This window comes from Triticum dicoccoides, chromosome 3A, assembly GCF_002162155.2.
Source record: "Triticum dicoccoides isolate Atlit2015 ecotype Zavitan chromosome 3A, WEW_v2.0, whole genome shotgun sequence".
Classification (NCBI taxonomy): domain Eukaryota; kingdom Viridiplantae; phylum Streptophyta; class Magnoliopsida; order Poales; family Poaceae; genus Triticum; species Triticum dicoccoides.
Window position 1 is genome coordinate 116,537,348 of NC_041384.1, and position 12,142 is coordinate 116,549,489.

Below are 12,142 nucleotides of genomic sequence, written 5' to 3' on the forward strand. Positions count from 1 at the left end.
CCACCACGCCGTGACAGCCCACATCCACGTCGAGACCCCAAGGAGCAGCCCCGAGCCACCTTGTAGCAGCTGCGACACGCTAGGCCGGGAAGGGGGGCTGAGAAGTGGCGGTGCTAGGGTTGGCTCCCTGAGTCGCCGGCGGGAGCGACTTAGGAACGACCTTTTTGTCACTGGTTTCTTTTCTCGATGCTTCAACGGCCTTGGATTCTTTTACCCTCTTACACCGAGGGTAAAGACTAAAGACCCTAGTATAGATAATATCTTTACAACCATGATTATTTGACCAACTGTATATTATTTTTGCTTGATCAAAAAGAATTAATATGGACTTGAGGTAATGTTGAGTTGATGAAAAGAGAACGAAGTTCAGTACTTCTCATGATTTGAATTTCGAAACTGCTCCACACATGACAGTGTATGGACGATAAGTGCACGACCAGAGGATCCAGTGGCCACTGCTCAGCTGTGCTCAAGATTCGTCGGCTCGATTTAATCGTCGTGCATGAGTCGTCCAAACATTGTCGTCCCCGTAGCATTGCTCTTTGAATTTCATTCTGTAGACGATTTGTTTCTCCTGACATATTTTAGCTTTGTAACTGTAGTGGGCTTTGGTGCTTTGAATTTTAATCTCTGTTGGCAGCAGATCACATATTATGGAAAGGCCAGGCAACTGAAGAATTGATTAGGGGTTATTCTATTTGTCCACTTGTTCTCGGACACTTGGTATTTTTTCTTTGCCGGATCAACTGCAACCTATTAGTGTTTAGCCTTAGGGAGTTGTTGAAGTGTGCCTCGTGTATACCAAGAAATTATATGAAAAAAGGGGATGTTGCATTACGACTTACGAGTGAAAACTAACCTCGGAAAAACAAATTGCACCTACTATAACCAGGTTGCAAATGCAAAATGTAGGTAATACAATCTACCAGTACCAGAAATCATTTAAATTCAGACGAATACAGAAAATATCAGATTGCATGCTGTTGGATAACACAAGCCATGGATACAGGTTCAGCTGAGAAAATAACTACTAAGCAAGCACAGAAAGCACAAAAAGTATGGCAACTATTCTTACAGGATAGTGAATCTAGTTTTACAGAAAGAAAATTGTAAGCAATTTTCAAAAGGCTCCTACTTCTGAAGGCTAAACAGCATTTCACAAAGTCTATCATCATGCTCCTTTGTTCTGAGACCCTGCAGCATTTCCGCTCCTACTTCCGAAGGATAAACAGGAGTACACAGGCATAGAATCGCCATGTGTGCTATCGCTTGGCACCAGTATATGCTTCACGCCGGGAGTGAGCTTCACCGGTCCTGATCTCTTCTGCACACTGCGACAACTAGAAGAAGCATTGGAATTGTCAGGAACAGCTCTCCTCATTCGGTTCTCTGTATTTCTGGACAGAAGGGCTGCATCTCCTGTGCTGTTGGAAACTTCTTGAATTACCTGGCCTGGATGGCTGAGTGTATAACTCACAGAGTTAAGAGGGCAAACCGACGACCTTGCTGAATGCACAACATGTTGACGAGGTAAATCGGCATGGAACACTGAAGGTGGTGTCCTTTGCTGTCCGGTTACAGGCAAAAATGGTGCTGCAGGTGGTTCATCCCCAGCGAAGGGATCAGAGAAATAACGCCAAGGACGCGGTGTATTCTGATGGAATGCTGCACTGCTATGATTCGGAAGAGGTGGACACCCCAATAGAAAAGTCTGATTGGTCCGTGAGTTTGAAAAACCACCATACCTGCTTTCATATGGCAATCGATCTCCAGAAAATATATTAGCTGCAGGAAACGGGTGACTGAAATCATGTGGAGTCCTGTACCCAAAATGTGCGTGACTTGTGCTTGCATGATATGTTGAAGCTTGAGTTGTTCTGGTAGAATTTACCGCAACATTGGGGAAACTTTGAGCTTGTAAAGAGAAAAAAGGCTGTCCTTGTGGCAATAATACATTTGCCTTAAGATAGTCATTGGTGGAAGTTCCTGTATGTTTCTGTGCAGTTTCAGCAAACGATTCACCTCTGGTCGTGCAAACTGTAAGATCTTTACCCATCAAACGAACTGTCTGTCCCGTAGAAGGACTACACTCGTGCCCCACGTTCAACTCAGAACGAGAATATAACTCCGTGCTGTGAGACACATTACATTCACGAGAAAGCTGGGAGCCAACATTATTCAGATTTCTGGAGAACCAAGTCTTGTGCTGCGTAAATGAATCCTGAAATGTCTGGTCTGGCAATGCACAAGGATATGTACTCATAGTCATGGTATCATTTACTGAAACATTACTGCAACCCCAACGAGTCTCAGCGAGTTCTCTTAAGCTCAGTGGAGAACCAACAGCATCTATGTCGGAAACATTGATTGCCTCACCATTCAAAAATGTGCCTGCCCATCTTGAACTCTTTATTTTTTCAAAGTCAGAAGCAGGTGGTTGGCTTTCCAGTCCCTGTGAGCCAAAAGATAAATTCATCAAGTTTTCTCCACCAGCGAGCAATTCAGCATCAGAACTTAAAGTTTCATCATGTCTATGCTCAAGATTGGGCACCTCTAAATTTGAATCGTAGGTGCAGCCTAAATCAGTACATTCTGGTGGTGTCATATTCAGATCAATGAATGGAGCAGACATCTCTCTGTTACTAGGCTCAGCAGAGTACTTGTTATCGCAATGCTTATTTGCTTCTTTAGTCTTAGCGAAGGCTTTGTTGGGCATGTCAGAACTACTAGTTTCTGCAGTTACACATTTGTCTCCTTCAATGGACGTGGATGATGTTGACGAAGAGAATGACGATGAAGCCATAGCATCCGAGAACAGCTTGCAGAGACTTTGTTGTTTGGGTAGCTCACAACTCTGCGTCTTACTGCCAATTACACCATCTGCTTCTGAGAATTTGACACCCTTCACTGATTTGCAGCATAGTTCTATTACTTCATGGCCTTTTGAATTGACATGTTTCTCATTGGCCATTTTCACAGATGTGTGCTCTGTGTACTTCAGAATGCCTTGCCTAGGGAGAGATTTTCCCAGATCTCTTGGTTTTCCCACTTTACCAGCTTTGCTATTGTCAATGCACTTCTTTGTGTCAGCCTTCTTCTTTGCATTATTGATCTTCGCCTTCTTCCTACTCCCAGATATATTTTCTCTCTCTTTCCTGCGACGTTGTGAAGCCTCAGGTTTCTGCGATGGGCAAGCATCCAGTCCATCAGGTAAATTTGGATTTTCATGTGCTTCCTACACAATTGAGCAGCATTATTTCAAACCATAAGATACATATAACTGTGAGTGGACCCAGAGATGTCAGACTACAGGTTGGGTCATGTAAAAGTAACAAACAGGTGAAGTGAAACATAAAACTTTTGGTAGAATAATCCAGTATCACACGCAATTATTTACAGCCATGGTCGCTATGCAGCTAACACCACATTACAGGGTAAAAACACATTTGACCCTTAGAAAATATGTACATAGATGATAGACATTTATGTCAAAGTATACTTGTAAAAAATAAAACAAAAACAATATTTGGATCGGGGTAGGGTTGAAAACACGTCGAACGCCAACTAACTGTTGGTCATAGCACATTCATATCCATGATATTATAAGTTGAGTACATTACATATATTCTCCTACCCAAAGTCATATCTGGATGCCATGTTGATTCATCTATACTTTAGTATGAATGGGATGGATAAATATAATTCATTTACACACCAGCCTCTTAAATTTTAGTATGAATTCATATAATGGAGAAAATTCAAATACAAACACAATAGTCAATAAATTGCTAGTCAATATGAAAAGCATAAAAAGAACTTATTCTCAACCAGTCCAATAACAAATAATTCAGACATGCATATCCATTTCTAGAAAAAGGTTTGGAAAATCAGTGGTTACTGTCAGTTTTATAGTTCTGCACCATCAATTCATCTATACCGTTCCAGCTTCCCCATCTCTCAATAATATCTTCTATTTAGATAAGCATTTGTAATACATGTTCCAAAGTACAAACATCATGTATGAGCGAGAAACGAGAGAAGAAAAGCAAGCCATCAAAAGCCATTTCTAGCAAAAGAAATGAAATGGATAGGGTGATTTTCTTTGTAGTGATTAGGATAGTCAAAACATGGACTTATTGAGTACCCAGACAACCAACCATGGGGAATACCTCCAGAACCGATATATTCCCCAGCTATCATGGCGTGCAAGCCTAAACACCATCACCCTCTCCCTTGTACCAGCCACGACGATCCCCTCCGTAACCTAGGCTGTGACAACTTGGTATCAGACTTACCGACCCTCAGCCAATCCCCACCACCATCCCCCATGGCCAACGAGATCAACAAGCTTCTGGGTGAGAAGCTACCCACGCACCAGAAAGAACTTCTGGATGGGCACGCCTTCAGGAAATTTGAAGACATAGAAGCAATCAGGGAGCAAGCAGCAGCCAATCGCCTGGCCATTAGCAGGGTGGCTCCACCAAGGGCCAGTACAGAACAGATGGACAACACAAAGGATATTGCACATTTCGATGTGCCCTAGACAGACCCAAAAGCGGCCCTAGACAGACCGAAAGGTGCAGATACAATTAATGTCGGTAATCAAACCATGTCAATCTAACAGCCTAGATTGCTCCAATGCATGGTGAGCGCTCAACATGTTTAGTGTGCCATTAATATTATGCCAAATATCAACATCTATTAATTAACGTGTAACTAATATCCTTCCTAATATCAACATGCAATTAATTTCCTCCCTAATATCAACGCGCATTACACGTACGCATTTACTAGTTAGGGATCAAAGAAATAAACAGAGAAAAGAGGGAGCTTTACCTCTAGAACCGATCTATCCCCGGCCATCATGGCGCCCAAGCCTAAACCACCGCCTCACCCTCCTACCATCCACAACTATCCCCTCGCTTTAGCCCTCCAACCACTTTACATCTATCCCCTCCGTAACCGGCAGTATATGCATGCCCAATTTCAATCAACATAGTGTTCAAAAAGTGTAAAACTAGCTTCTAAGCAATCCTTTATTCTAATTTCAATATATATATATTTTTATAAATACATGTGCAAGGAAGAATTTATATACCAAAAATTAGGAACAAAAATATGTACACAAATAACATAATGGCATGACTAGCTTGTTGGTTTCCATAATAAATACCCATTCAAAGAAATTTTTGATCTAGGTTATAAGGGAAACCAGATCGAAAACCATAACAACCAGAGTGGCGATATATCTTGTAAAAGCAAGCATGCAAAAAACCAGTACATGGTATCGACACGATGCGAATAACAATCTCCAAAGCTAGAGAGTTTAGTGATGCAACCCAAGTTATCTCAAAACCATAATAGAGGTGGAGAGGACCAGACTCCAAAAGACACCACGAGAGCTTCAAAACAGTCAATGCCAAAACCACCAGCAAGGATCACTAGTAGTCATCATTAAGGAGATGTGCCATTCCAAACCACGCATCCTCACACACCAGAGGGTGGTCATTTCGTAATGCCGATTGAAGGAGATGGGAGAGACTCTGACTTGTTGAACATGTATGAAGGACACACAGAATCTCCACCAAAAGAGTGGTCATTGCCCAAGGGAGTGGGGAGAACAAAGAAATGACATGATCTTGAAGAGTATCACTGATGTAGTTCTCTCCATAGGGAAGGGTGGTCTTTGCCCCATGCTGAGTGTAAGCACTGCATAACAAAGAAAATAGAACAAGGGCACCAAATGGTGGCAAGAGATGAAGAAAAAGAGCAAGCTTACAAGGATGGCTATGTGTGAATGAGTTCACTGAAATGGGCCACCGAGTGAAGCATGGATGGCGAGACTACATGACCGACACGAGGGGTATCACTTGGCAGCATTGCAATGCTATTAGGCGTCACGGCCGAACCCCTCAACAGGACCGCCACCAAGGACGGAAGAATCCGAACCCCTCAATAGGACCGCCACCAAGGATGCAAGGATCTACATGAAAGCTGACGATAAGATTCCATCCTGACACCCCTAGGAAGGTGTAATGACGCCCACGGGCGCCATCATCAACGAGCTTTCACTCAGAACCCAGGAGAATGAAGGTTTGCTACAGCGACGACTACGGGAAGTAAACGACACCCGCGAACGTCACCGCCGCCGGAGCCGCCCAGAGCCAGCTCGAGCTTACACCCCAGAAAAAAAACCCACATCCTCCAAATCCTCATGTATCCCGAATCAAAGACGAGCATGCTCGCCAGTAGCCAGGTGCGGCCAGGCCAAGCAGGGCGATGCTGGCAGGTTGAGTGAGGTGGAGGGGTGGTTGGTGGAGTGAAACTTGTGGATCTGGGGTGTCCGGCCCACCCTTGGCAGAGCAGGGCTATGGAGGCATGGGTGCGCAAGTAGGCGGGCAAGTTCAATATCGACACACCCAACGACTCTACCATCATGGAGGGGATTGGAGGTAGTGGTTCCCAAGAATGATGGGGTGGTCGAGGCTAGAGGAAGCTAGCAGATGACACGACCCGATGGGGTGGGGGTTGGTGAACGCATCCATCAATCCTAGATCCAACAAGCACCGAGTGTGACATCATAGTAGGAGTTCCTCGTGGTGGTCGATGCGGAAGCGGAGGGGCGGGCAGGATGAGGTGTCAGGCAACTAGAAGAGGAAAAGCACGAGGTGCAGCCATAACCAGCGGGGCACATCACGTGGTGGCGTGTGCAAGTGTTAAAATACGTTGGCTAGCGCATCAGTTCAATATGGTATCGAAGCCACAAGGTCTCGGGATCAAATCCTGGCCAACACACTATCTAATATAAAAATAGTTAGGATCTAATCTCGATCCCACGACTAAGTTCTTCCTGTACGTCCACAGCCTAGACGTGAGGGGGGTGTTAAAATACGTTGGCTAGTCCATTCCATCAGTTCAGACTTTTGAGAAACTTGGCTAGTGCATCACTTCAATAGCAAGCACTAGAGGTTGACATCAAGGTTGAAATCCAAGCTGAAGTAAGCTCGAGGGAGGGGTGCACACGAGTGTAGGCGAGGGTTAGCGTGCGCTGCCACTGCGGGCCCGATGGACGGAGAGCATGTCGAGCGCATGCAGGAAGCGGCAGCCCGCCGACAGACCATTGAGCCGTCAATTTGGATCAGAAGGAGATGAGAGATGCGGTGGTTTCCTGCCACACCATGGCCAACGTCCAACACCACGACGCGGGCGAGGGAGCATGCTACCGTAGCCGGTCGCGGCGGATCTGAGCAACACCACACTGCATCACCACCTAGACCATAGAGCAGCTTACTGTGCCCAAGAACCACTCTATGCCGCAATCATGGTCCCCGCCACCACCGTTGACTAGCAGGGCTTCACGATGCGGCGGCTTGTGTCCGCCTGAGTTTCTCGCACGGGAGCGATGCGGGGGCTCACCATCCTCAGTAATAAATATTTTTGCAGAACATAAACAAGAACTATTAATTGAAGAAAAGGTAATGTGCATTTTATAACCAAGCTGCTTGTAAAAGAATGTAATTTAGTAAATCTAAAGATCAAATTCGCAATTTGATCCTTGGAGATCCGAATAAGATGAATTATAAAATCTTAAAGGGTGCAAAACATGATGAGCCTTCTATGCATGCACGGTGGTCCAAACAATATTATGGTGATTAGCTCTATATTAAATGTTAATTCATTATACCAGATAGAAATCTTCAAACATATATATCAGATGTGGAGAAATAAGGTTTATATTCCAACACACTTCAAACTTAGGGTGGGTTTAATTGCCCCATCGTGCCTCAGCCACACGCCTACGGTGACTTCGTAAATCTCAAGATGATATGCCGGCTCAGTCTCTCGGAGGTGCTCATAGGGGTAGGGTGTGCGTGTGTGCGTTCATAGGGGTGAGTGTATGCGCGTGCGCGTGTATATGAGCGCTTATGTCTGTACTGATGCTCAAAAAAAAACTTCTATCCCATTAATCTGGTCAACCAGATAATTATTGGAAAACTCCATAAGAGAGTACAAGCAGACCATGCATCATGTCAAACATATGGTGACAGGTTGACTGCGACGTACTGGAAACTACCACCATCTACTGAACACAATTCCTATGCATGCTCAAAGGTGTACCGAAACATTCCCACGCCACCTATCAGGCGCATAAATAGATTCACATATTATAGATTTGGTTTTTAAGAAAAAAATAAATGCTAATGAACGTATAAGGTATGGAATAATGAAGTTTCCTATCCAAGAGAAGAATGCAAAAGATATCGGTCTGGTAAGTGCTTTCTCCACGTCCGTTTCCTATGATAAAGTCTAGTGTATGGGTCCACACGGCTGAAATGTGCAGGAGGTACACCAAGTACGCATGCAGCTCACAACCCACCGTGCATGGTGTGAGAAAAAGGAAACACGATGACGATGTACCATGTACTATGAGATGTGGTACAAATGCTGCAGTACTTGCTAGCCTGTCTCGTGTACAGCCACTACTGGCTTAGCTGGCCATCATAATCTGTTTTTGGTCTTAACTAAGTGTATGAGCAGCGGCAGGTATACATTTCACCAATTAAGCATGAAATAACAATATTTACATATACAAAACAGTAAATAGGTACTAGCAAATGAATTGATGCAACAGAATAGAACACAAAAATCGTTGTAACTTTAGCACTTAGCCAGAAAATCATCGTTCACCTGCCAGCAATTATTAGTACCCACACAACCTCTTAGACGAACTAGTTAGGCCTGGTTCAGATTAGTAGCTGGGTTCGGCACAGTGAATCCTTTACATAAAATATCCTGCGAAGCGACGGGACTGCCCCTATGTAAAGGTACAACTAATTGCTCCCCGCAAATAGCAACGAAATTATCTTCATAAAGTCAACTAAATCTAATAATATCCTCCGATTCCTCATCTCATGGACACGCAAAGCATTTACCCATCCCAAGGAGATCAAAAGTAAAATGATACCAGGGTAAAAAAGCATAGGAACAATAGTAGATGATATGATTGCATTGACAGACAGGCAGTGTTGGGTTTGGGCTGGGCTGGGCTGGATCACGTACCTTTGTGGCCGCGAAATTCCCCTCCGGATCTCGCCCTCCGCTGCTCTCCGGCGCGGCAGCCGCTGCCGTCTCCTCCTGTTCCTCCTGCAGTCTCCTCTTCTGCTTCTTCTGCTCCTTGGCCCGCCTCACGATCGCGCACAGCGCCTCGTCGCCGTCCACCTCCGTTTGCTCGTTGCATCCGCTATCACCGGCGGGGGCGGAGGGAATGTCCAAGGGAGGCGCCGCGGCGAAGAGGTCAGAAATGGACCTCTTCTTCGGCGGCTTCGACTTCCCTGGCGACCTCCTCGGGGACGCCGCCGGCGCAGCAGCAGCCACGGCGGAGGCCAGCTCGTCCGCCCACCACCGGAACCGCGGCGCCTTAATAGGTGGGAGATGTTCGATGCCCAAGGGACGCCGACCCTCCGCCGCCGCCTCGCCCCTCATGCTCGCCGCGTACCCCCTTCGTACAAATCGCAAACGGAGATCAGAAAAAAAAACGCACAGACGACCGCCATAAAAGCCGACGAGACGAGGCTGCGCAGACCAACCTGATGGAGAACGCGGCGGCGGCCATGGATGCGACGTCTCCGCGCCCCCTCGGCGCAAATCTACCCGCGACTTCTCAAGTTTTGGGGGAGACGAGGAGAAGTAGACTGGAAGGAAGGAAGGAGAGGAAAGCGGCGGGCGTTGGAAAGGGAGGTCGTCGATATCTAAAAGACGCAGCAATTACGATACGGAGTTAATACTTCGAGGCGAGGTTTTGATAGCATCGAGGCGAATAATTTACACTTTCCCGCTCTCCCCACCTTTATTTTTGGTACCTCATTAACTATTCGATATATATTTATTTAATGCCTTGCCTGGCACCGGTGTCGTGCGCGAGAGGCCCACGTCCCATTTACTACTGCGGACGGCGACAGGTGATGGACAGCGACTAAATTGTTTTCCCCTTTAATTTCCTGTGGCTGGTGACGTGGCACCATCGTTCGCCGGACCGCATCATGTGATAGCGAGCGAGTAGGTGCAATTTGTTGGGCGCACAATGCTCCGCTTACAATACTCGCAACTGCTGGGATCATGTACATTTTTTGTTTTATTTCAAATACAATATTTGCAAATGCTAGTTATCATGACTTTATAACGCATGAGTATTCTTTTGCAAAAGGAAAAGCATCTCATGACCTTCTTTCTAGTTGTAAAAACAATCAACATGTGTAAAAAGATGTTCTCCGGTGCGGCGGCATTGTCCACACACATGGCATTGCACGAGTCTATGGTTTGACATTTGGCGCTCACGTCATTCTAGTTTTCCAAGCAAAAACGTGTGATTTATGACCTTTTTCAAATAGAGCAATGTAAGATTTGTTTCTCTACAGAAGTTATATTTACATCTCCCCGCTAAAAAAGTGTATAGCACATAAAATTTGAGATGTGTGCTACTGTATAGTGATGAGCACCACGATGTTAGCAATTTCAATCAATAATGATATTATTATTTGTCATTTGCTGGTGCACTCACTGTGTTCGAGAAACTATAGTTTAATGATCATGCTCATTTAAACACATATATGAGATAGTTGGCTAGATGCAATGGCAATATCGTCTATGGACGTCGGAGCACGAGACTACACAAATCTGTGTTGGCGCTCATGTAAACACATGTATATGCAGGTTTGGGTTGGTGCGGCTGCAATGTCCATGCACTCCATTACACGAGGTTATGGCATGGTGAAAGTTCTCATGACTTTCTAACTACGCATGACAAAACTTTGGACAGTTATTTCGACGAAGCAAAGCAATATTTGGCAAAAAAGAAGCAAAGCAATATGACAAAGACGTTTCTCTCGCAAAAAGATATTTACACCTCCCATCCAGCGAAGTTATTCGACATAACAATTAAACTTTTGATATTATCCCTTCATTATAATTAACACCATGTTGTAAGAAATTCCATGCTATTGTACTGTTATGTCTTTTGTTGGGCGCTGGAAGTGTCCAAGACTATGGTTTGGCATTAGTGCTCCAGTAAACATATATGGGACATTTTGCTAGCTGCATCTGCTGGCAAGTCACGCGAACACATGAGATTAGGGGACACTATTGGTGCTCATGTAAACTGATGCATAGGACAATTGGGGTAGATGCACTACAAATATCCATAGGTGACATTATAGTAGAATCCCAGCATTGGTTCTTGCAACTTTCTAACTGCCCACACCAAAACTTTAGTTATTATTTGCAAGAAAGAATATAGGAGAAAAATCCACAAAAGATCCTTGCACCATGTATCTTAGTTATCATCCCACTTTCTTGAATTGAATAGTTTGTGCCAGAAGGTGTGTTTTAAAATCTACAATGTATAGAGAGATAAATCTAGTGGGATGTTGAACATTTGAGATATACAGAGACAAACGACCTTCTAGTTGTTCATGTTGTGTGTAAAGATCAATGTATGTATATGGTATTTTAACAACTTGGAAAACATTACATATATACACAATTAAAAATGTTATTTTTGACATATAATGATGTTAGAAAAATCAACTTAGTTTTAATTCAAAAGGCAACAATCCATTGCATAGTCAAAGTGCATGCAAAATTGGATGCACCTGGGTCCTCTAGACCGAGATTTGTCGCAATGCAAGGGCCTGTGGTAAATCCAAATTCATTGTATGGAGATCCAAAACGCGTCATGGCTTCATACACAATTAATTATTCCAGTGCAAACATATCAAATCAACAAAGAATCCTCTACATCTATATATGACCAATATTAATTACCTCCAGTAACGAAGCAACGATATGGAGGATTTAAAGCAATTACAAAAATATTTGAAAACTTAAATCCAATTTATGCCATGAATGAATGCTCATGATTCTTCTAGATTAGTAAGTAATAACCCATGTCAATACTGAAAAAAATCACATGACGTAACAACGGGCACGCACCATGTCAACAAGACAAGCTTGCTCAAATTGAATTGCCATCATACCAAATATGCTTAGTTGCAGGTTTTGAATAAGTAAGCAATCCACGTGGCCACACCAAACATATGATATAAGTATTATACCAAGAAAATATATATACTAAGGCAGGTTGCGT

General features: G+C 44.2%; 1 protein-coding gene across 4 annotated transcripts; it reads right to left on the reverse strand.

Annotated features, from left to right (window-relative positions):
* Positions 1-957: 957 nt before the first annotated feature.
* LOC119267476 lies at positions 958-9,761 on the reverse strand. Of its 4 annotated transcripts, none has more exons than XM_037548862.1 (4): positions 9,588-9,761; positions 9,061-9,499; positions 1,448-3,235; positions 958-1,340 (listed from the first exon to the last, which is right to left on the reverse strand). In XM_037548862.1, exons 1-4 carry the CDS (start codon positions 9,611-9,613, stop codon positions 1,263-1,265), a joined length of 2,331 nt encoding a protein of 776 aa, XP_037404759.1. In that variant the 5' UTR covers positions 9,614-9,761; the 3' UTR covers positions 958-1,262. The 4 variants fall into 4 exon arrangements, with proteins under 4 accessions (XP_037404759.1, XP_037404758.1, XP_037404757.1 ...); XM_037548861.1 differs by having other exon boundaries at positions 958-2,452; positions 2,552-3,235; positions 9,588-9,759; XM_037548860.1 differs by having other exon boundaries at positions 958-3,181; positions 9,588-9,759.
* Between the last annotated feature and the right edge of the window lie 2,381 nt (positions 9,762-12,142).

Coding starts and splice junctions, on each gene's coding strand:
- LOC119267476 (XM_037548859.1), bottom strand. CDS start 9,613: ATGGCCGCCGCCGCGTTCTCCATCAG. Junction 9,500..9,587: donor GCCGCCGCGTTCTCCATCAG/GTTGGTCTGCGC, acceptor ATTTGTACGAAG/GGGGTACGCGGCGAGCATGA. Junction 3,236..9,060: donor GGAATTTCGCGGCCACAAAG/GTACGTGATCCA, acceptor TCAATTGTGTAG/GAAGCACATGAAAATCCAAA.